Here is a 23,807-nt window from a genome sequence, read left to right on the forward strand (position 1 = left end):
CCACGAAAATAGCCTCTGTGAGACCCATCATTTTTATTTGAAGCCTTATTCTTGCTCTTGAATTCTCTGTACATACATAAAGTTTTTTCCCTCTGTGTATTTAGCCTATTGTTCCTATCATATCTTCTTTCCCTGACTTAACAAAAGCACATGTTTTCTTCTACTCTTGTTCATCTTCTCTGTTATTTTTACTTTCCCTCCTTATGTTCTTCTTATCTGTTACTGCATATGATCACAAAGGCCCCAAAGCAACAACTGTGTTGGGTGAGATAACATGTGAGTGTGCTTCAAGTTGAGCTCTGCCAGTCATCATGAAACCAGCAACGTCTTACTGGCATGCAGAGCAGAAGCCTATCCTCCTCAATCACTGCTAAGCCTTTTCCTGAAACACCTGAAATGAAGGATTGTAGCTACCGAGGTGGAGACGAGCCACAGTCTGTGTGGTGAAGATTAGCACATCCGCACATACACACACGTGCAATTACCACTCAAGTAAGTAACACACACAGAGAATAAAAAAAGCCTAGTAATGACAGGGGCCCTTGAGGGTCTGACAGGCTGCAAAAGAAGAAGAGAGGTGAGCCTTGAAATCACCTAGCTAACACTGACAACTAAAAACCATTAAATTGGCTGCTGGAGGGATTAAATCCTGGAGGGTGATCAACCTGGAGACTGTTTTAAGCTCTATAGGTGGCTGAGAGCAAATATCTAGGAGGAAAGACATGAAAGGAGACAGAAAAGTGAAGAAAGTACAAATTAGTAGAATAAAAGGAGAGCAGAAGACCTGCTGTGGCTTAATAGACCATTTGTTTGCCACTTTAATATCAACTTTAAAGCAACTGTATCTGAAGACCAGCTGTAAAATGAATTCTGCCTCACGTTTCAAAACCCTACGTAATAAAAAGCAATGAACATTGTAAGACTCAGCGCCACACTGCCACAATCCAACATTACCAGATGGACTCTGTAAATCACAGACCTTCTCACCTCAGTAGTCGGGGAGCATCTTGTAGTCGTTACACCATTCGTATCAAGTTTCCCCTCGGTGAACAGGCTCACCACAGCCATTAGGACCTGTCCAGACTATTAGGCTGTAAATTCCCGCTCTCTATTATTAACCCATAATCGTGCGTCTTGCTGGCTGTATTCATTATGCTATTATCGTTGGCTGTGTGTGGAAGGTAATACCAGGTTTATCATGCAGACTGGGTTTGACATATTATGTGCTTTTCCAATTAGGGGCTAACCGCTGGTAAAATGTAGGTGGCTTGACAAGAGTTTAGAGCAGTTTTTAATACTGCACACAATTCAAAACTAAGGACATCCTTGCTGTTTCATAATGGTTTTCTCCCCCACAAGTGGCTTATCTATCATTTTCAGTTTTACCATATCCAGACAGTCAGTGGCTTCACAAGGAGGGACAGAGTCTCTGAAATTTATATCCTGCTGTATGCCAGTTCAACACAAATGGACCCAGGTTATGCTTGTTGATAATGCTTGACATTTTCTGAGGTTCATAATTGAATTGAATTTAAAAAAAACTGTATTAATCCCTCCAGGGGCAGCTGGTTTGTGGCAGCTTGAACACAGAGGAGGAATGAAAAGTAGTTTCTACTAAAATTAATTTTGGTTTTCTAATAAGTATTATGTTTTGGCCATTATTTCAATAAAGCACTTTAAATTGCATTTGATTTGTATGAAAGGTGGTGTTTAAATAGATAAAGCTTGATGAATTGATTGATTGGACAATTAGTTAACCAAAGAGGACAGAGGTCCATTTTAAATATAAAAAGGGTGCATTTGATTGGAAAGGGGATGAAATCATATGCTGGTCACTGAGGGGCAGATTAGTACAAATGGATCATCATGAACACTGATGTGTTGACACTGACCTGTGGCTCCATTGACAGAGGAAGGTTTCCCCTCAGTGCTTCCTTTGATGGCCTGGACGGAGATCTGGTACTCTGTTCCTGGAAACAGACCTACAGGAATACAGAGATTTTAACAATTAAATATGTGAGATATTAAGAACTTCAGTGTGTATCCCATGACAATAGATCAAACCAAGAGATCCAAACTTGAAGGTTTGAACCCATCAAGAGGTCCAAAGATAATTTAAGTCAAATAAATGCATAAAAAATTCTATTATGTTATTCCATATTTCAAACTCTCTTATTTTTTAAACACAGGATACTTACAGTACATCTTCTGAAGCAAAGTCAGTCTTTAGTTGTTGTTGATTCTGATTACAAAATGTGTACAACTAAAACCACTACCTGCAGTGAGATGAAGCTTCTAGGTAGACAATGCTTTGATTCATGAGCTCATTAGACAAAAGTGGTGAAAACTGACCCTTTAATTTCTGCAATAAAGCAACAATTTTTTTTTAAGTTAAATTGAAACATTCAGTTTTATGTCAATTCATACTTTAAAGGGGCTGATAAGGAACCATTCTCATGGAAACGTTACATCCTGGAATTGGAAAAACTAATTTTTGTTCATCTTTAAATCAATATTTTTAGTCAACTTCTGTATGTTTTAGTTGGTAGTTAAGCAGTAAGTGGGATAATGTAGAGTGAACTGGTGTTGTGCAAAGTACAATCCTGACAGGGTGAGCAGGACCCTGATGGGAATCGTATTTTCATTACAATATATTATTAACTGTATTTGTTTTATAACACAAATTAATTATTGGATTTTTTTTTAATGTACAATGTAATTCAAATTCCTAATGTCTACCACAAATAATCAGAGCCAAGATATTACAAAAACAAACTTATGACAGATAATAATACAAAAACAAAAGAACAAAACATGAGATAGGAATAAATCTGACTTTATAAAATGGGTCCATTAAATCACGGGAACTAAGAGTTATCAAATAACAGTTAAAAAGTAGGCTATAGACGGAGACTTAGGCGTCTGCCTGTTACATCACTTACCCACAATAGTGTGTTTTGTGCGCGCCTCTTGGCTCATCCGAACGTTCTGCTCCTCCTCCTGTCCCGCCGGGTCAATGTGTGTCAGCTTGAAGTGATCCACCTCTGCTGGTGGGTTCTTCCACTCCACTTGGATTGAATCCTCTGTCTGGCCAAGAATGTGGATATCATCGATGACTGTAACATCTGGGAAGGATACATGACAACAACATGAAACTGGTAGTACAGACATGACCTTTAAACTGGAAACCTTGTGTGAAAAGCTCTGTCATAACATGTATCTGCCCTGCTCTGCTCCCATCACGACCTTGAGCTGGATGATTGATTACTTCCAGTTGAAAGTGACCTTCATGAGGAGAGGGGCATTCTTTCTATTTTTTTCCCTTTGGCCTTCAAGAAAATATCAAAACCAAACATACAAGAATATTAGTATTCTGTTCCATTTAAAACAAGTTACTCATGCAATCACACACACTTTAATGGCTCTGAATGGGTTACAATTCAATAAAATATTATAATCAGTAATCAATTCATAGAAATAACACTCACCTTTGTTTATAAGACAATGCAATGTTGATAGGACCTCTCTTGCTCTGATATGACAAATAACTTGTATCTAATGTAAACTGGTAATAGCATACTTAACATTGATTATGCTGTATCACATAAGTGAGTCATTTATTAGATTTATGCTCCCGTCATACTTAAATGCCCATTTCACATAAAATGATCCACCGTTCAGCTGAAGTCACTTTAAAATTGAAAATGCATACTAGCACAGATCACCTCTCAGTTAAATGTCAGGTACAGAAACACAGAATAATATTTTTCAAAGGGAGTATAGGCACTAATTTATAATTTTAAACCATTTAAAATGATCCTGTGATCCTTTTGAGGGTTATAGAGGGTCCCCATCTATTTGTTTTCATTATTATTATATGCATGAGTGACAGACATTGACAGTAGAAATGACATATTTGGTCTTGGGTTTCACACACTCTCTGCAATAAAACATTTCTCAGAGATTAATATTAACAGTGCGGGGACTTTGTGATAAATTGTTGACATATCTGTGGTCTAACTTGTGACAGTTTTATCTTAAGATGATAAAAAGTTTGAGAAACCAGGCATGGACTGTGTAAATATTGCCCCTAAATTATTGATTTGCTCCTGTGTTTAAAGACAGTCAAAGATGTTGAGACAAAAACTTCTCTCTCTGATGAGTCAAAGAGATTGGTTATTTTTGGTAGAGCCATCTGCAATAGTTTAAGATATTAAATAACTTTGCATACCTTTGAATATTACATATATGTAAATGTAAGATTGATGGTTATCATTTTGAACATAAGCACAGCCACGAAGGGTGACAAAGTTTGCAGCAGATGGTAACAAAGGACAGAGCAAAACCATAAAACAAAACAAATGGCACCAAAATAAATGATACAGCACTTTTTGAATGCAAGCTATTGTGCCTTTCTATGGGAAAAAGAGAAACACTCACATGTGCACTCTTTTGAAGTAGATCATTGTTTGAAGTTGAAAACTATGCTAAATGTCTGCCTCATGCTGAGCTCTCCTCACAAAACCAATAAGACAGATGATGGCGTGTTTTCCCATGCCCATATGGGAATGCCATGCTGTGTGAGGTTTTCCATCGCTAACCAAGCCAACCACACATTAGACTCAAACTCCATCTCTTTCTCCGTCTGTCTGTCTGTCCGTCTCACTCACACCCAGCAATCCTGTGTGTTAATCTCTTTCTCCTCACATCTGTCTCTACCACATCTGTGAGCAAGTCCATTTCCATTTAACACATCCGTGGAGCCATTTCTTTGTAATTACCTTAAAATTGAATAGTGAACAAACCAGCTCTAAATGAAACACTTACTAATGACAGGCTTCAGCTTGTTCTCAGAAAGGCACTTACATAGAAGAAGTGTACAATTTATTTATTTATTTTATTTATTTATTTATTTAAAGGGACAGTGCATATTAATGAACATTTCAGCGTCACATCAATGTAAATATGGCAGAGTTAGCCATAAGGCTAATTTTCATTCGTAGTCCCCAGCAATTTGATGTTGGAAAAAGACTACTTATTCTATCTCAGGTACTGAAATCATTAAACATGAGTACTGTAGACTGCACATGACCGCTTGTATCAAGCAGTGGTATCAAAAGTGTTGTTAAGATCTGCCATATTAGAAATATGAGATTTGTTATCTCAAACTCATCTGTCTTTTCCTCAAATCAAGATTCTTATTCTGCAACACTTCATTCTTTCTATCATTTAAGCACTTTACACATTGGTGTTTTCGTGCCTCATCACACTTACCTTTAACCTCAAATGTGACCACTTAATCCACATAAAAACTGACTAAATCTCCCCATACCTGCAGGCCTTCACTGGCCTTCCTGCCACAAGAGTCATTAATAGGTCACATCTGCTTTTACCCCAAACCACCGAAGTATTTAAAGGCAACATGCTGCCTACAGCCCTGTTCCACTTCACCAGTAATTGATCTCAACCTGCGTCATGCTCATTCAGTCAAAGGAAGCACACATTTTTAGCCTCATAGCTGGTTTCTGAAGCAGCCTGGGCTTACCTGTGGTAGCTTCAATCTTGTCTGCTTCACTTTGGATTTCCTTGATGACAGCATACACCTGGACGATGTAGGTGACCCCGGGAGACAGGCCGGTGATGAGGTAAGAGTTCTCTGTGTTGGGGACCTGGACCTACAATACAGTGGGTTGAAAGAAGTCATTTCAAACTCAAATAAAAAACATTCTTATTTGTGTCACAGTTAAATACCAATACAAAAGCAGATTCAACATTTCACGAGTGATGATATACAGTAGAATATAACAGCATGCCATGGACCAGTAAATCAGCTAAACTCAGTTGTTCTAATACCATTTATTAATTTTACAGCAAATTATCTTTATTTGTATCACACAGGCCATCAAAGCGACAATGGACAACAAAGAATACACCAGATGTAAAAGCGAATCTCTTTTGGTGTATCTCAAAACATTTTAAGTAGCTTGTATAAATCTTCTTTCTTATAAGTCTTTTAACATTTTCTTTTATTTGCTGGTAAAATGGGTTGTCTGTGAAGGACAAGAACAGCCTTAATTACATTATCAAAGTCTGCTCTAAGATTGGTGGTGTCCACCTGAAAAGCTTGAGTACCCTCTGGTGAAAACAGGTGGTACAGAAGACCAAAAGACTTATAAATCATTCAGACCACATGCTCTCATTTGAGTTATCTTTAATGCTGTCAGGACTGCGACCCCCCCCCCTAAGAAAAACTAACAGTGATTCAATCTCTTTTGTTCCTCAGTTCCATCAGGCTGCAAAACGCTGATGGCAGTAATTGACTTATAGGCCAGTTCCTATTAACTTGCATTTGATAAGGTGTCTTTTCTATTTATTTTTTAAGCTGGATTATTGGAATTCTATTTATGGCACAGCTCCTTGCAACAGATCTGTTGTCACTGACATGTCTGAATGCTGTTGTTTACTCTGTTTGTTGTTCTATTGTTTTATGGGTAGGCTGCAAGATTGAATTGCCCTCTGGGATACATAAACTACTTTCAATCTTAAATCTTGTATCAGGTCATGGAACCTGTTTTGATGGCGGAATCAAAGGTTTAGTTAGACAATCCAGCACAATCATATCCAGTGCAACAGCACAACCTATCATATGATATTATTTAAATGCAATATCCTTTACATAAAATACCTAAAAAAAAAAAAGAAAGTAAAAAAAACCCCTACCTGCTCCATGGCGCGCTTATCACCCTTGGGATGATACGTCAAAATGTAATACTCTGCTCCACGAACAGACTCCCACTCAACCAAAAGTGACACATCAGTCGCCTGGACCAACTGCAGACCCTGTGGACCGAGCACTGATGGAGACACAGACAGAGGTCAAAGCACATTTTAATACAAGCTTCAATTCATTAAATTACTTCTTCAGCTTCATTATTTATCTCTTACAACCTTTATTCCTTTCTACCTCGCCAGTTACATCAAATGAAGGCCCTGGAATATGAATATTTTTTGCAACAACTTCAAATCCCACAGTTTATCAAGTATGACCAGTGTTCAAAATGTATTCATTTGTTTGCAAAAAGACTATGACACAGTGATAAGCAGCCATAAAGACATGTTTCACGTTTTTTATAACGCAAGCTATCTGTAAACAACTCCTATTTCTCCTATACATACATACGTAATTGATTGCATTTCATCCCAACTATATTCTACCCTTTTTGTCATTGAACAAAAATGTGATGGAAATTATAAGAAAAACAAATCAGTGGTTATACAAGACCTTAGGGCCTAAACTGAGGTGATGGAAAGGTATAACAAAAGGCAAAAAATGAGTTGTATCAGTGTGGATAAAAACAATGACATCAGCAGAAAGTCAGAAGACAACAAGTCAGCAGCTTTCTGGAGTAAGGTTTACCAACAACCATGACTTTCTGAAAGGAGGAGGGTATAATGGTAGACACTGCTGGTAGATTTAGTGAAGTACAGCACAGCTCACACAAACTAAGCATATTTCAAGGGGAAAAAGTGAAACGGGTGGTGAGGGACGAGATTCACATCAGGTTCAGCTGCTGTTCCACAAAGCAAAGTCAGGAAGCGTAATGTTGTTTTTTCTCAAGTGTAGCAGTTCTTTTCCATCCAGTAGCACTTAATATCCCCCTGTTGCTACTCTAGGCACGAGCATCAACAGTCCTTACCCTAGAATAATATTTGAGAGCAGCTCGGGTGAAAAAATTAACATATTAAGATCGGAAAATAGTGGAAATAGTCTTATGTCTCTCGTCTGGTTAAAGATGAGTGAAGTACGATTTGAAGAAGGAAAGTATGACTGAAACAACGTGGTTGGTTTTCTTAAATAGACTGTAAGTCTGCAGGGAGTGAGTGCTGAAGAAGTGTCCATGCTAATATTGTTAAAGATAAATTAAATGGAAATTCCACTTGTTTTCTATATGAGGTTGCCTACCGTTTATGAAACATTTTCAAGATAGACATGAAAAAAAGTATTACGCAATGTGCTTAAACACCGCTAAATATGGTCTTAAGCTCAAGACGATATTCCAGGGTACAATATATCGACTATAATCTGGGAAAATGAAAGAAAATATTTTTGAGACTGTAAAAGAAGCTAGGATAAGACTGGTAAATCAAAAGCATCTGCATTGTGTTAAAGAAGTTCAAAAACCTTTTTTCTCACTTTAAAATCAGACCCTTGTGGAAAGACAAGAGTTCAGGCAGCACAAATATTTGAATTGTTAAGGCAACATTGATCCTCTATATCAGATAGTATCTGCCTTTGTGGAAATATTTGTGCTGTATTAACATCAGCAGCTGGGAAAAAAGGGGCATTAAACTGGATGTGAAGTTATCTAAAGATACACTTCAAGACTTGTGTTGCTGTCATCACCTACAGAGCAGACTGACGTCTATCATCCAGGTGCTGAAATGGCAATTAGCCACATAAAACAAAGAATGTCTCGACTGTTTTGCCTCTGTGCTCATCTCCTCCTGCTGCCTATTACCCCTATTATTATTACTCACACCTAAAATCAACACAATGTATTTTATTTCCTTACCTCCCACTTTCCCTCCCACTCTGACACTTCCTCTGACACACTTCCAATGTTGATGTTGGACTCAGTTCAGCAGCACCTACACACGAAGCTCCAGCTCTGTCTCTCGATATCCTCTACCCTTGCAGGGCAAAACAGCTTGAAGAAATAAAATCACCTGCAAGGGATTGACATAGCTGACCTGCTACTGTGAAGACTGAACGGTTGTAGTTTTTAGAGCTGTGGTTCAGGACCTGAAACTGGTTGTGGAGTATCTTTGGAGTTTCTTTTGGTGGATGAATCCGAAGCAGATGTAAAAAAAAATTTAAAAAAAGTTCCCTGCTGTAAAGTATGTGCTCTCTATTCTGAATTGAATGTAGAGGCAGACATACCGTAGACAAGTAAAGACAGAGTTTGCCAGAGACAGTGTTATTTCAGGGCTTCATTTACACTAAGGGGTGTAGAAGATTTCTGAAAAATCTGAATTTTATGCCTCAGATCTTCTAAATCTTCAAGATCTGCTAGAAATAACTCTCCCATTATGAACTCAGTGAATTAAACTGTCCATGCCTGACTGCTGCTGCTCACCTTTCTGCTTGCCTGCCCTTAAATTGCCATAAAATGAATTTTTTTACTCTGCTCCCAAGGCAGTAAGAGTGGTTTGGTGTGCGGTACATTTAGCAAGAGAGGTGGTGATTTTGCTTAAGGGTCATAACTGGACTCCTACAAGTCCGACGGGTTTCTTGTAACTCTTGTGACAGTATGTGACCTGATGTCAGAATTTGCCTTCAGACCAGGAGTCATGGGGTCAGCTCACTGAGAAGGCCCTATCAGCTGCTCTATGTGAAATAACTGTACAGGAGGTGCTTTGAATTCCACAGAAGTGGGTCACTAAGGCCTGATGAGACTGTCATTCGAATGAGCTTTTAGTGCTTGCTGGTCATAGTAATTACATTTTTGAAAAGTCAACAGCCCCAAAATACTGACCACAGGAATTTAAAGTGGTGGAGTACATATCAGGCATTTTTTGAATTGGCATTTTAAGGATTTAGTTTCTCTTGAATGGAAAAAATATCTGAAAATTATAAAGAACACCTGCTGCAGATTTTAGTTGGTGTTTTTTTTTCTATTTTGTTAATTACAAATTTGCTAACCATTGAGTTAGCTCTATCTAAACTGAGCACTTTCATTCAGTGACATTGAATGTGTTTCCTTATTAGTTGAACTAAAATGAAAATCGTTATTATAATTAACTAAAGTTTTTTAAGTATATTTATATTGTTTTTAAATCCCTGTGCTAAGAACAACTATTAAACAATAATACATGTTTTAATTATTGCCAGGCTGCGTTAAATACTTGATTCTGATTTGTCCAAACCCTGTATCAACAGTGATACATTGTCAACAACATAAGCAATGCTATGTCACATTAAATGCATCCACATAAGGGAGTCTGGCACATTAAATGTTTTCTGCTGACATTGTGATGAGTAGGTTAGTTCCAGTTTTAGCATTCTGAAGTGATAAATAACGCAGCAAAAAAATTGGTTTAAGTCTCAGGCTGGTCTTGAGATTCATGACACAACAGTTACCAGGCAAACATGTGAAAGCAGCCTGAGGAGCTACTGGGCCCCAACCATCTCTGATAAGGAAAATGGAGCAAGATCCTATCCTGCAATCCAGGCAACACAACGGAGTTGTTTGCTACAAAGTAACTGAAACCATAAGTAGGAGTGACAATAACAACAATGTTAAAAGTTGTGAGAAAAAGCAAAACATTGTTTTAACCAGGCACCTGTGGTTTTCCAGAAAGTTTTAAATGTCTGCTGTCAAAGGTTCATTGTTTATAGAATTAGCCAGGGGTGTTTTAGCATAAATCAAGGAAATAACAAACTGGTGCAAAAACATGGATTGCTGTAAGATCTAAGAATAAGTTCAAGTATATATTAAAACGTGTTACTTAATGATACAGCTAGGAAATGTATATGAAGATGAACTGGGCTGCAGGGTACAAGTGTTAAAATTTTTATGGTTTCAAAGCTCCTTGTAACATCTGTGTTTTCCATGAGATAGTAGTTAATATTCAAAGCTTAATGTCAGCAGAGCCATAGAGGTGACTAAATAAAGAGGTGAAATGTGAATGTTAATTCTCTGGAGGAACACAGATCAAATTTAATGTGAGCCTGGGTCGTAAAAAGTTATTATGCTGCACCCCAGATTTATAAATTACCCATAAAAAGAGCATGGCGAGATATGCTTACTCAGACACCATTCGTCTCTAGAGGACAGAGTGGAAGTGCTGCTGGTAACTTGAATGTGAACTAAGACTGAATGCAGATTCGGTCTACTCAAAGGCCTGGCCACAACAAGACACACGTACACACGTACACACGTACACACACACACACACACACACACACACACACAAACACACACTGGGGCAGTGTGTATCTGCACTTATTGAAAGTTCAAGTTCTGAAAACATTGACACTTTTAATGGATACCACAAAGAATCAGCAATTCACTTGGGTGGTCTTGGAGTGGTTATGCTAGTTTGCACTTTTACATACTACTTGTTGCATTCACCCATTCATACCCATTCACTCACTGATGGTAGAGGATGCTAATGCTAGGAACCATCAGTATTAGCTGATCTCTCATTTGTACACATTCACACCCCGCTGAACAACAACGGGAGCAATTTGGGGTTCAGTGTCTTGCTCAAGGACACTTCGACATGTGACTGTCGGAGCTGGGATCGAACCGCCAACCTTCCGATTGTAAGACGACCGACTCTACCCACTGAGCCACAGCCGCTGCTACAAAGGAACAACTGTTGGTTGTGTTGCCTTTTTAGCTTTTCTACCTTTTCTTTGACAAAATATAAGGTCCGCTGACACTTTTAACATAAGCATGGATGCATGGATGAATGGATATTTAAAAAAGAGTTAGTTTATATCTTCAAACAGACAGTGTGAAGTATTGTCTTATCAGCTATATAGCTAACAAGCTAATCGAGAGTAACTAGCAAACGCACTTTCTATCTTTCTCATTTTAATAATCAATGAGTAGTTTAGCAATTGAATCCTGAAGAAAAAGATCTTGGTAAGATATGAAAGAAGTATAATAAGTTGTTGTGACTGACGTTAGTGCTGTCATGTTACCCTCTTAGCATACTTAAAGTTAGCTGTTAGCCCATTTGTTTCATTACTGTAGTACACCGACAAGCAAGCAAAGCCTCCACCTTAAGCAACGCACAGAATTTGGGTTTTTAAATCGGGGTACCTTACCTAATGAACAGTCTTCCCCATAAAAGCCTTCATCACAGATGCACTGGCCATCCACACACCGGCCGTTGCCAATGCAGTCATTGGGACACTTCTGGATGCTGCAGTCCTCACCGGTGAAGTGTGGGAAACACACACACTTTCCATCCACACATTGTCCTTTGTCATTGCAGTCATCTGGACACATCGGCTGACTGCAGTCGTCTCCTGTGAAGCCCTGATGGCACACGCATTTCCCATCCACACATCGACCATTGTCATTACACTCGTCTGGGCAGGAGGACTCTGAGCAATCTGGGCCTTCCCATCCTGGGTTACAGAGGCAGCTGCAGGTGTCCTGTTGGTAGGTGCCATGGCCACTGCAGCTTGTGTCAACTCCTTAAGAGGTGAAAATGTGTTAATGGTTAGAAAAATAAGCTGCTGTCTAGTTGTTTGCAGCTTCATCCCAACTGCTAACTTCTGTTAACTTCTATTGTTAAGTCATTGACTAGTAGGTAAAGATCTAACCTTCATTGTTCAAACAAGCAACTACATTAGGATGTTACAAGCTTACCTGCAGCACCACCACTTCCACAACATCCTTGACTACACTGGGTCTTTAGGTAGTTTACTTCTTCTTCCAGCCCGTTCACTCTGTACATGAGAGACTTGAAGCTTTCTGATTCATCACAGTTACACTTCGGTGCCTGTAGCTTGATGTTGTGTCTGAGGATGATGTCGTTATCTCCATTCTTAGTTGTCGCTGTCTGCAGATCTACAAAACACAAGAATGTTTATCATGTTTTATTTCTTTAATTACTTTCAATGGAAGCAGCAATCACACATGATTACACATTGTTATGCAGTTTGAAAGAAAATACAGAAAAAAGAACCAACTCTAACAGGGATATCAGTTGGTAAGGCTAATTATGTAAATCAGACATAATTCATACAATTTGACAACCTCTGTGCTAAAAATCAAGCAACTAGTTATTCACACATTTTAATTCACTCTTTGAAGCCTTCTGCTTACATACAGTCAATCTTAGCTCAAATTATTTTTTTGTTTTGATTTGGCTTTTTCTCTGGCTCTAGTTTTTATTTTTGTTTATTACCTGTCCCGTCCTGGCTTGGCACGCTCTCAAGTTTACAGCTAGAGCCACCCTGGAGGTCAATTTTATAGACATGACTGAAGGTGACTCCCTGTTCTGGGGCTGTGGGTTGTGGCAGGTTGTCAGCGAAGCAATGGGAGGACAAGGTGCACAGTACAGCCAGCAGGCACAAGGCCTTCCACAGGAGTCTGGTGGTCATGGCTGGAAGAAAAGATCAAATCATTTAGTAATGTTTTTTCTGAACCGTAAGATTTTTTTTCTGAACCAAGGCAAACATGCAGATCACACAGGACAACAAAATATGTAATACATTGTTTAAGAAATTCAAGTGTTCAGTGTACCTCACTTCTAACTGTTGAGTGTAAAATAAATCTCTACCAAGATTCTTACACGCAGCGGCATGAGTCACTGTTTCCAATAAAGAAGAAATTTATATATTTCACAGGTTTATAGTATGTGTTTTTACACTTTGTAAAGATTATATCTTAAGCATGAACTATGTCTGACAGACAGAAACTGTAGATGTTTGTCGTCACGGCTGACTGGACCTTAGTCTCCGGGTTGAATAAGGGTCATATTTGTACTTCTCAGTCAGTGTTTAATAGAGAACTGAGGACAGACACACTGTCTTGATGATACATAAGTTACATTACATTCAGTGGGGCAGGCTTCTGTATATTTTATCTTTGGAAGTCTAAACCATTATGTCACTGTGGTGTGTGTATGTGTGTATGTGTTTGGCTCTTGTTCCACAATGTGGCAGCAGAAAGTGAGCAGTCATCACTTTGCCAGAGATCCGTTTGCTCTTAACCGTAAATTGTGCTCAGTCAGGCGTTTCAGAGCTTCTGAGAGGGCAGAAAGCTGCCCTCAGAGATGATGTCATTGTTTTTAATGACAGTGATGTCATGTGAACTTAAATCCTTTCAGAGGCTTCCCTAGGAGGCCAAATTACATGCTTTCAATATAATCACCAATTTTAACCTTCACTGGGTCTTTCTTTTAGACATTGGTCTGAGTAAACATCTTGGTGTGGTAAAGTTTAAATTGTGGCCTGAGGACCTTCTGATGTGTGCTCAGTGTGTGTGGTCTATGGAAACATAACACTTCTATAAGAGTGAGTGGAAGGTCAGTTATTAAGTGTTGGGGGGCACTACTTGCTTAAAAACATGGAAAGTGCATGGCAATATTCACACCTATGGTTCAACTGAACACGCATGCCTTACAAGTTCCACAAGTTATTAAAAAATCATGAATTGTTAATAACCACAGAAGTCAGGAGCACGTAGGGAGGAAAAGGGTGCCTTAGAATTCATTGGCATGTCATTGTAACAAACTTCCTTCCTTCTTATTTTGTTAAAAGAATACTCTTTGTGTGTTTAAATTCTGATTAATTCTAATTAGGGGAAACTTTGAAGAGGAGACACTTAACAATTGGAAACCAAAACATCTACTCTATGACCATGAAAGACTTAAACAGATGGAAAAGTTGGAAAGAAAGGGAAACGGATACTTAAAATCCCACTGGACACCATGTTTGCATTGGCTTGAACATTAAAATGTCAACAAGTGGACCCAAACCCTGCCAATCCTCATGCCAATTATACCTTTATCCGATTAACAGTGATTCAGAGAAGTGATCCTAAGTAAGTGAAAATACCTGACCTTTTGAGTGGTATTTACCTTCTTTTCAATTCTAAGAGAGAAAGCTACTTCCCTTTTGCATTTTGGTCCGTAACATAAACTTTGGCTTATGAATCTCCTCAGTAATGGTTTACACTGGATGTAACTCAAGTAGTCCTGTAATTCAAAATCATTCTTTTTATGGAGACAAATAGCCATGTAATTACCACGACTAGTTTCTAACTTGTCCAAACCCAATATGGCTGACCCTATTTGGTTGTTTCAGCTGGTGATTTGATTTCTGCCAGTCAAAGGCTTGAGGTCGGAGACTGATGCCTATGCAAGAAACCGAGGCTATGACATCACTTGGAAATTGCTTATTGGACCCTGTGCGGTAGCCCAAAACTTGAATAGATGTTTTATCCATGGCCAAGAATTTGGAGGGAAAACCTGAAGAAGTAATAGAGACATTAGAGCTTGAAGATGGAAATAAACTTAAAAGTGAAGGAAATTCAGGGGGAAACTAAAAAGCAAAAGTTTAAGTGAGTGAAAGAAAGAAAGAAAGAATAGGTGATACAGAGAATGATGGAGGGAGTGTGTTTGCATCAGTGACAGCCAAGCAGTTAGCCACATTATAAGCAGTAGACTATAACCATGGGGAACAGCAGTGAGCATTGGTGCACAGAGATGCGTAACAAGCATGTTTATAGCTGCCTGTCAAGGTTTTATTTGATGGTCGCCTTTTTTAGGCCCTCTCCTTATTTCTTTTGGAGGAGATGGCACTGTGACCTTCCAAGGAAAGCAAAGGGCCTATCCTGACTGCTAAGAATGAAAGTCTTAGAGAGGAAAAGGGAGACGGATGGAGGGATTAATGGAGAGACAGAATGGGGAATGGAGAGTGAAGTGAGGCAGTTACATCTGAAAACAACTGGTTGAGAGACGGATGGATAAATAAACGAAGATGTGGTGCATACTCTGTTGGATAATATGGATGGATAGATAGATATATAAATAACTGATTCAATGAATGGATGGATGGATTTTGGACAGATGGATGGGTACTAGAATATATGGATGGATAAATGGATGCACTGGTGAATTAGATAAGTGGGTGGATATGTACAGTAGACATGTGAATTGGTATTTGACTTTTAATTTGTGTTTGAATGAAATGATTCACTGTGATTCAAAAATTGTTTCACAAATGTGTTTGGTTAAATGTTGGGTTTAGTGTATGTAAAAACAACGAGTGGATAGATGGACTCATCGATCGAGAAATGTTTGATAGTTGAATAGGTGAGTGGATGAAAAATGGATGGAAGACTATATGATCTATGTACATACAGTATGTCAGATGTATTGGATGGATGGATGGATGGATGGATGGATGGATGGATGGATGGATGGATGGATGGATGGATGGATGGATGGATGGATGGATGGATGGATGGTTCGATGGATGGATGGATGGATGGATGGATGGATGGATGGATGGATGGATGGATGAAGGGATGGATGATGGATATGATGTATCATTTTAAAAGGACTGACTGATGAAGGATGAAGTGATATATGGATTGATGGATAAATGGATGGAGTAATTGTTTAAGGGGTAATAGCACTAGTCATTTTATTTCATTTATAAAGCACATTTCATTACAGGTAAGCTTAATGGGCTTTACATTTCTGGAAAAAAACATATAGATACAGGGTTTAACAATATCTAATGGCTGATAGATATAATATAGAGATATTTAATGGTGGGTCAATGACTTATAGAAGAATGAATTAATTGGAGTAGCAGGAGCATTTTTGGGAATGGTCCAATTGGCGTCAATGTGCCGTATGCATGCAGCATTATTTGCCGACCAAGGCACAAAGATATACTGAACTCTTTCACTCAATAATTCACTTACATAAGCTGATACAGCAAAAACATTAAACTCTGGTTTGGCATCAGTGTCCAGCACATTCATGATATAAAACCAGTCGACCAGAGTTAATTAACATGCTCAAGACTGCAGGATAAAGCAGGAAAACAGAATCTCTTCAGTCTAGTGCCTGTCCTCACTCAGCACAGGGCCCATGCAGATAGCATTTCAGCCTGGGTTTCAAAGCCTCAAGTAAAATTCAACATGTCCTTAAACACAGTTAAAAAAATTCCTTCCTGACAATAACTTCTCTGTGTCAAAGCAGAGCTATGTCAATGGGCCTGTAAAATGTTTGTGGACTACCTGTGATGTGTGTTCACTCTTTTATATGGACGAAAGAAGAGCATGTGTGTACAGTATGTGTGCGAATGCTTTCATTTATGGTTTACAGAGCTTGCTGTTGTTACCTCAGGAGGCATTCTCCCGCTGGCAACAATGGCAACTTAATCACCCACAGATAACACTGTCTGGATCTACAGACACCTTTACTAGAGGTTTGCAGGGATGCTTGTGTGTTAGTGTCTTTCTTAAAATCTCCATCTGCCTTAAATGCTTTGTAATCGCGAATCCAGTAAACATTGGGCTGACGTAAATGGAGAACAGGAGGGAAGACCACTGCAAACAGCTGTAACTTGTATTTGGAATACAGATACACTAAGTACACAGAGATAGGAAGAAGAAGGAAACTTGGTCAGTCTGCCTCATCGTCTCTAGAGAGCCATTAACCCTCAGACAAAAGGCTGACTGTTTTGCCGGGTCTCAGCACAAGAAAAATCTCATTGAACCAAACCTCCACAGTCTATGGATGAGATGAAGTGAGGGTTTAAAAAAAAGGAGCTGGAGGTTGAGCCTTTATGTGCGGTTTCAAACTTGTGGACATTCCATTTCCCCTTCCTCTTTCCCACTATCAGCAGCAGCTTGCAAACAGAACAGCCTCCCTAAAATGAATAAAACAAGCCTGAAAGCAATTATCGTCTGCGAGCAGAGCTCATATCTTCATGATTCTGTCTGCCTCCTGCTGCTATGCAGACCACAAGCAGAACTCGATAAGGACTGTAGAGGTTCTATTCCACTTTAGTTTGGCTGTCAAATGAAAAGCTAACCAAGTGGACAGAAAAAAAAATAACACAACCAAAGAAAAAAAAATAACACAACCAAAGCATTAATAACACAGCCTAAGTTCTAGACGGAGATACGTTTTTAAAATAACAAAAACGTGTTTTGAGTAGCTTTTATGTACCCAGGGGTATTTTTAATCAGTAAGAGCATATGAAAGAGCTGAGTTGTGAGAAGTCCATGAAAGGAGTCACACTAAGCAATCTGAACACTTATAAGCCACCCACTCAGGGTAATATGGGTGTATGTTTCTCTCTCTCTCTCTCTCTCTCTCTCTCTCTCTCTCTCTCTCTCTCTCTCTCTCTCTCTCTCTCTCTCTCTCTCCCTCTCTCCCTCTCTCTCTCCCTCTCTCTCTCTCTCTCTCTCTTTCCCTCTCTCTATCATTTTGCATGGCTGAGGGCCCACATCTGTAGCTCATTTTGGAGGGCTTCTGTGTATTGCCCGTGCCAGCACAGTAGCATTAAAGGTAAATCAACTGGATCAACAGCCCCGTGAGAATATGTCATCCCAGGACATAGTTATAATAAATCTTTATCATAGAGAAAAATTAGCGTTTGTAGTGTGCTGATGGACAGTGGGGCTATCCTTGACACAGTGTGGGTATTAACTGAAAACCAGCTGTAAATAATACCATGAATATTTTTCTGCAGAAATTAAAGGCTGTCACAGCTCCTCCAAGGGGGTCATAACTCTGCTGATTTGTGTAATATTGTCTAAACATTTATAAATCTGCCAACCAGTTTGTTCCATGTCAATTTGATATTATCATAATTTTGGATGATTTAGTTTTGATGTATTAATAAGCAGTGATTCCTATATGCTGTAGTTTGTGAGTTGTGGCTGATTTAAACTGTTAAGTACTTTTGGTTAGTACATGTTAGCTGCATCTCATTTTACAAAGTAGTTGAACGTTTTTTCGCCATAATATCTATATACCTGTTTTTTCTAGATGTTGCATTAATAATGAGTGAAAAAAATATTCAGTATTTGACCTTGGAAGGGGGCTGACCAGTAAAAACTATAGTTTAACAAAAGAAACATTGGCCTTAAAGTACAGGGAATTCATACTTCTGTGCAGAATTTGTGCAAGTGTACTTTTTGTGTAGTTTTTTCAACTGAAATCAGGGCACTTTCAAATGCTTCTGTGAATGCAGGAAGGCATGCCAATCTTAATAAACTGAGCACCATCACATAATTGGATTCAGTGGGTAAATCTCCTCTTCTTGACACTATTTATCACAGGCCAACAATTACACAACGTTTTACAGACAAAGTGCTGCCATGCAAACCCAAAATAACATAAGCTTCAGTGCCGGGACACTTAATAAATTCCAGGTGTCAAGTTAAACTAGGGGACTTCAGATGAATGAAATGAAAGGCAAGCTGGAACCAGCACAGCTGAGACCAACATTTCAGCATGGCAAATATTGGAAGGTACAGAAAACAGTGACAAAAAGGAACAAAACCTATTTCTTTAAGACTCTGAGGGTTTTAGAGAAATGAACAAGGGTGCACTTCAACATTAAAACTGTCAAGAAGATGTTTTTCTCAATAGTCAGTAAATACAGCTTTTATTGGTCTACATTTGTATGATTTTCATAAAACAAATGACTGCAAAAAGTACATAAAACTGTAGTAAAGCCTGTTAAAAGAGTACAAATGCAAATAAAATAAATACTGAGCAAGGTGCAAATCAAGTTCTTGTTGTAAATGACAAAATAAAAGTTTCCTCACCCTTTAGGGTTTTCTTCAACTCTCTCTTCCTCTCCTCACTTTCTGTCTCTCTTTTCTCTGAAAGACCAAGCGACACCAAGCCTCTCCCTCTGCCACCTGTTGACAGGCCCGGACCAGTGATTCAAAGACCTCTGCAGTGCCAGTGACTTTTGCTCTCCCCCTCCCTCTTCAATTGTTAAAATCTCTCCCAAATGCCTATAGGCCAATGGGCAGCTAGTTTGGGAGTGTCTTCTCTCCTTCTCTCCTTAAATGATTGAATGCAAAGGGAAAGGAAGAAGAGGAGGGGGGGGGGGGGGGGGGGGAGATAATGAGCTGCATTACCCCTCAGTGAATAACAGTCCACCTATAAACAAGCCTCTCACCTTTCTTCTTCATTGCCTTGAAACTTTTGTCACTTTATAATAACTTTTTTCTGCCTGCATATGTAAGCAGAGAAGGTTGGATATAATCTTTTTAGCAGAGGGAGCAGGTTCTAAAACACCACAGTAACTGAAGAAGTTTGGATTCAATGGGGTAAGATCAGAGCCAATACAAATATACAGTCAGCTTAGGACAGAAGTACCTCTGGGAAAAGTGTTTTTTTTTTTTTACTATACATTTTTTAAAACCAAAACAGTACACAATAACAGGGTAAATTTGGATTTCAATGACAAGTTCACAACAGCAACATACAGATTGCATTAAAACTGGATACAAACTAACACCACATTTCCTGAGAAAAAAACAACCTTCTGGGTGTTTTTTGGTTCTTGACAATGGTGATAACAATCAAAAGAATTCTGAGGAACAATTATTGTTGGTTGGATGATTGGCACTTAGACACTAGAAATCTTGACTTGATTTTACTTTCGAGTACAATTCTTTCTGCAGTGTTCTGTAAAAACAGACCACCAGGAAGCACACTGCGGAGACGAATACCAGGCTAACTCCTTCAAGGCGACACATAAACCACAAGTGTCCCGGTGAAAAGTTTTCACCCTTTGATCACTATAAGCATACAAAGAAGACAATGCCCTGTTTCAGTTTTGCATTTGTATTTACATCGAAGTTTGAAATAATGCAGGCAACTGATTGCATGCACACAAACAGGAACAGAACACGCACATCACCATTGACCACCATGACCAAAGTACCCTGTGTCAAGGTTGGCAATACTTCAAGCTGACAGTGGCTGTTTGTCTCTAAATATATAAGAAAGGTTTCGTGTTTCTGCGGGAACACAGAGAAGTCATGGTTGTTCAAGTGAAACTGGAGCTGAAGCTGAGAGGGCAGGTGTGGTTGTTTGTACAGACACAAATCCTGCCTGTTACATTTATGGTTAGACATATTCAACATCTATGATATTTGGTCTTTTCCTAGCACATTGGAAGTGGTTTTGAATAGTTACACCAATCAACCACTTAAAAATACCAACTAGCTTAGTAGAATAAATCCTTTTCAAAAACATGCCAAATTAAAACTAGCTAACACCTCTAGCTACTTTTCTTACATTTAAACCAGTTGATTGGTCAGAAATGAAATTTATTTGTAAACGACTAGAAAATCAGAACATCCCTAAAATAATCTGACAAAATTGTCATCCGTTTTTCAATTTGACTCAGACAGATAGCAACCTTAGTGGTTTTCACAGTGCCCGAGTACTTATTTCCCTGGCACCATACCACGGCAACAGGAAGGCATTTAGCAATTCCCTGTCTGAAAACCATAGAAAATGTAACTTCTCCACTACTTTAAGTAGCTAGTTGCAAACTTTGCTTATCTCCTGTTCAGTGTATCATAAGTGAGTTTGTGAGAAACTAAAGACAGCTTCCATGAAAGCTAATGAAATCAAACAAAAGAAGTTGAAAAAGGAAAACAAACTATTAATCATTGAAAACAAAATCTCTGGGGTCCTGTACAGTTGGGTAGAACCATAGGATAACTTAAGGACATTGCCACTGTGAGGTCCCTCACTGGTTTGTTGACAGCCATGTGTGGCAAGACGAGGGAAATCGAGGAAGAGAAACAATTTGGCAAATATCAAGCTATCACAGAACATTGTACACCAGTTGATAATTTTTTAGCTAATCATTGCCATAGAATGATTGAAGCCGTTAAAGAAAAGAGTCAAAAGAAGCTAAAAGAGTGGAACCTAGAGCCATTTCATGACGCACCAGAGAACTTTGCTCAAGCTTGCTTTTCATTACCATGGTCCACCATAGTCTCTGTGGAATACCCAACAATAATCCTCCCTTCCATAAACTTTCTCGAACAAAAATGTCAATGTATGATAAACACTTGGCAAACAGGCAAGCCTGTTAAGAGGAGCAAATACACTGCTGATAGTACAATAAACAAACAGCAAGCCATGTTATTTGTCTATTATTTGTATGAATAATCTAAAAAAAGTGCACCAGTTCAGTGACTTGAATTAGCTGAGTTGAGAGCTGGTAGCATTACACTACACATGAGATATTTAACAAGCCAAAGCTAATATGTGGCATGCTTCTGAAACTGTTAATATTTATCTTGACCTGCTCCTGTTCAGATGACAAATAAAGTACCATCAACTTGTAATCCATTGTTAAAAGATGGTATTTATTAGTGCTGCTTGGAAGTGTGGTGACTTTTTATATTTTGCTTATATGTTTTGTTGAGGATGCCATAGTTATGATGGGTAAGTCATGGATGGATGACACGTTTCTTTTAGCATAATTTCCAACCTTTAGAAGAAAGTATAACAAACAAGGATGATATTATTGGCTCTGGAAAGAAACATAACTCCTGAAAGATAATATCTGTCATCCTGCAGAGATGTCTCCTGTGTTTTTAGAGGCAAGCTGCTCCTTGGGCCATACAGGGACAAAGATGAATGAATTGCCAGATGCTTCATGATGATATTGCAGAGAATTTACACTACCTGTGAAAGTAAACACGTTGCCTTGGAAAATCAGTGCGTGTAATGCAAAACTTCAGACTTTATACCCATCTTACTCGTTTCTTTTGTCAGAGAGGTATGAAAGTAGGACACTTTCAATTGGGCTATGAAGAGAGAACACAGACCAAAAAGATTAGGTTGGCTTGAGTTTGTTTCATCATTTTGAGAGTCTTATTATTAAGTACAGAGTTCTTTGGTCTTTGCCATCAAAAGAAGCAATGGGGAGATCTACATCGGTGTTGTATTAATGAGCTTTGACAGAGAGGAGATAAAAGCCCCTAGAATCAGGAAAAATGAGTAAGAAAGGAAGATAAAGAACACTGGTTTAATTTCCTTTTTAACGGGTGAACTCAGTGATGTATAGCATTTCCCTCAACATATTGGATAGACTTGATAAAGAAGTATTTTATTGTGTATTGCATTTATAAAGTTCGTATGTGTTTGAGTCATAATTCCAGTACTGTTTTTCTACACGTTATTATATTGATTCACTGACCTATGGGTCTAAATGTCCGATCAAATGGTCAATGATCAAATAAAGAAGCAGATTCCATGTTGTCACCTTGCTAGTCAGCACCAGAATTACTAGTGGGTTAAACAAATTTGTATTATTGTTGGCCCGAAATGTCAGATGTGTTGTGTCTAAGCTGTAGCGCAGCCACCCACCACTAGCCTGGGATGTAGCTTCAGTTAAGGGTTCTGCTATCATGCTCTACTACCTGGATGTAAATAAGCGCAGATGACGGATGTCATTACATAACTCTACGCGGATCATCAGTATTTCAATCTATTTGATAGATTACATTTAACACGTTATGAACAACATCAGCTTGCAATGCATCAGATTCACTCAAACATGCTGAATCAGATCATAGCACATCTTTCTAGATATGTATAAAATTGTGTTGAAATCTTATGCAGAGATGTACAACCAAGTTAATATATCACTGCTCAATGAGATATCTTTACATGAAACAGAGGGAGTCAGCATGCATTTTTTATCAATGTTGGTATCTCAGTTTCATAATCAACATGTCTTTTGCCATTATTTGGGTCCGTCATGTTTTGGTTTTCTTCTGGCAGTTCTATGCCTTTATTAGATAGGGTTAGACATAGGGATGGGTACCGAATTCGGTACTTTTATAGGTACCGACCGTTGTGTGTCCTGTTATTGTAAAGAGACGGAGAACTGACTTTTTCCCGTCCGCAGGCATTCACGTGTGTTAATTGATAAACTCCCGAAAGAGCAATTAGACATCACGAGCACGTGTCAGCTAATATATCTAATCACCTATATAATCCTGTTTCTGTTAATTTCATTTTAAATCAAATAAATATGTTACATTTAAACATTTTGAGATTTTATTATTAAACAAATTAACATTTATTACCACATAAACACACAAAAGTACCAAAAATTGGTACCGTTGAGTACCGGTACCAATTCCCAGGTACCAGGTATCGGTACTGTATCGGTTCAAATGTGAAAGGTACCCATCCCTAGTTAGACAGCTGAAGAGAGGCAGAGAATGCTGGAAATATAAATTAATCGAAGACATGTA

General features: G+C 38.6%; 1 protein-coding gene across 1 annotated transcript in view; it reads right to left on the bottom strand.

Annotated features, from left to right (window-relative positions):
* tnn (tenascin N) overlaps window positions 1–19,343 on the bottom strand; it is a 39,008-nt gene extending 19,665 nt beyond the window's left edge. The window contains exons 1-8 of the mRNA XM_034703446.1: window positions 19,329–19,343; window positions 12,931–13,128; window positions 12,390–12,590; window positions 11,840–12,214; window positions 6,721–6,854; window positions 5,546–5,675; window positions 2,943–3,125; window positions 1,893–1,982 (exon numbers count right to left, since the gene is read on the bottom strand). Of these exons, the coding sequence (XP_034559337.1) occupies window positions 1,893–1,982; window positions 2,943–3,125; window positions 5,546–5,675; window positions 6,721–6,854; window positions 11,840–12,214; window positions 12,390–12,590; window positions 12,931–13,126 (1,309 nt within the window). The 5' untranslated portion in view covers window positions 13,127–13,128; window positions 19,329–19,343. The remainder of the gene's footprint in view (window positions 1–1,892; window positions 1,983–2,942; window positions 3,126–5,545; window positions 5,676–6,720; window positions 6,855–11,839; window positions 12,215–12,389; window positions 12,591–12,930; window positions 13,129–19,328) is intronic.
* Between the last annotated feature and the right edge of the window lie 4,464 nt (window positions 19,344–23,807).

The sequence above is a fragment of the Notolabrus celidotus genome, chromosome 15 (assembly GCF_009762535.1).
Source record: "Notolabrus celidotus isolate fNotCel1 chromosome 15, fNotCel1.pri, whole genome shotgun sequence".
Classification (NCBI taxonomy): Eukaryota; Metazoa; Chordata; class Actinopteri; order Labriformes; family Labridae; genus Notolabrus; species Notolabrus celidotus.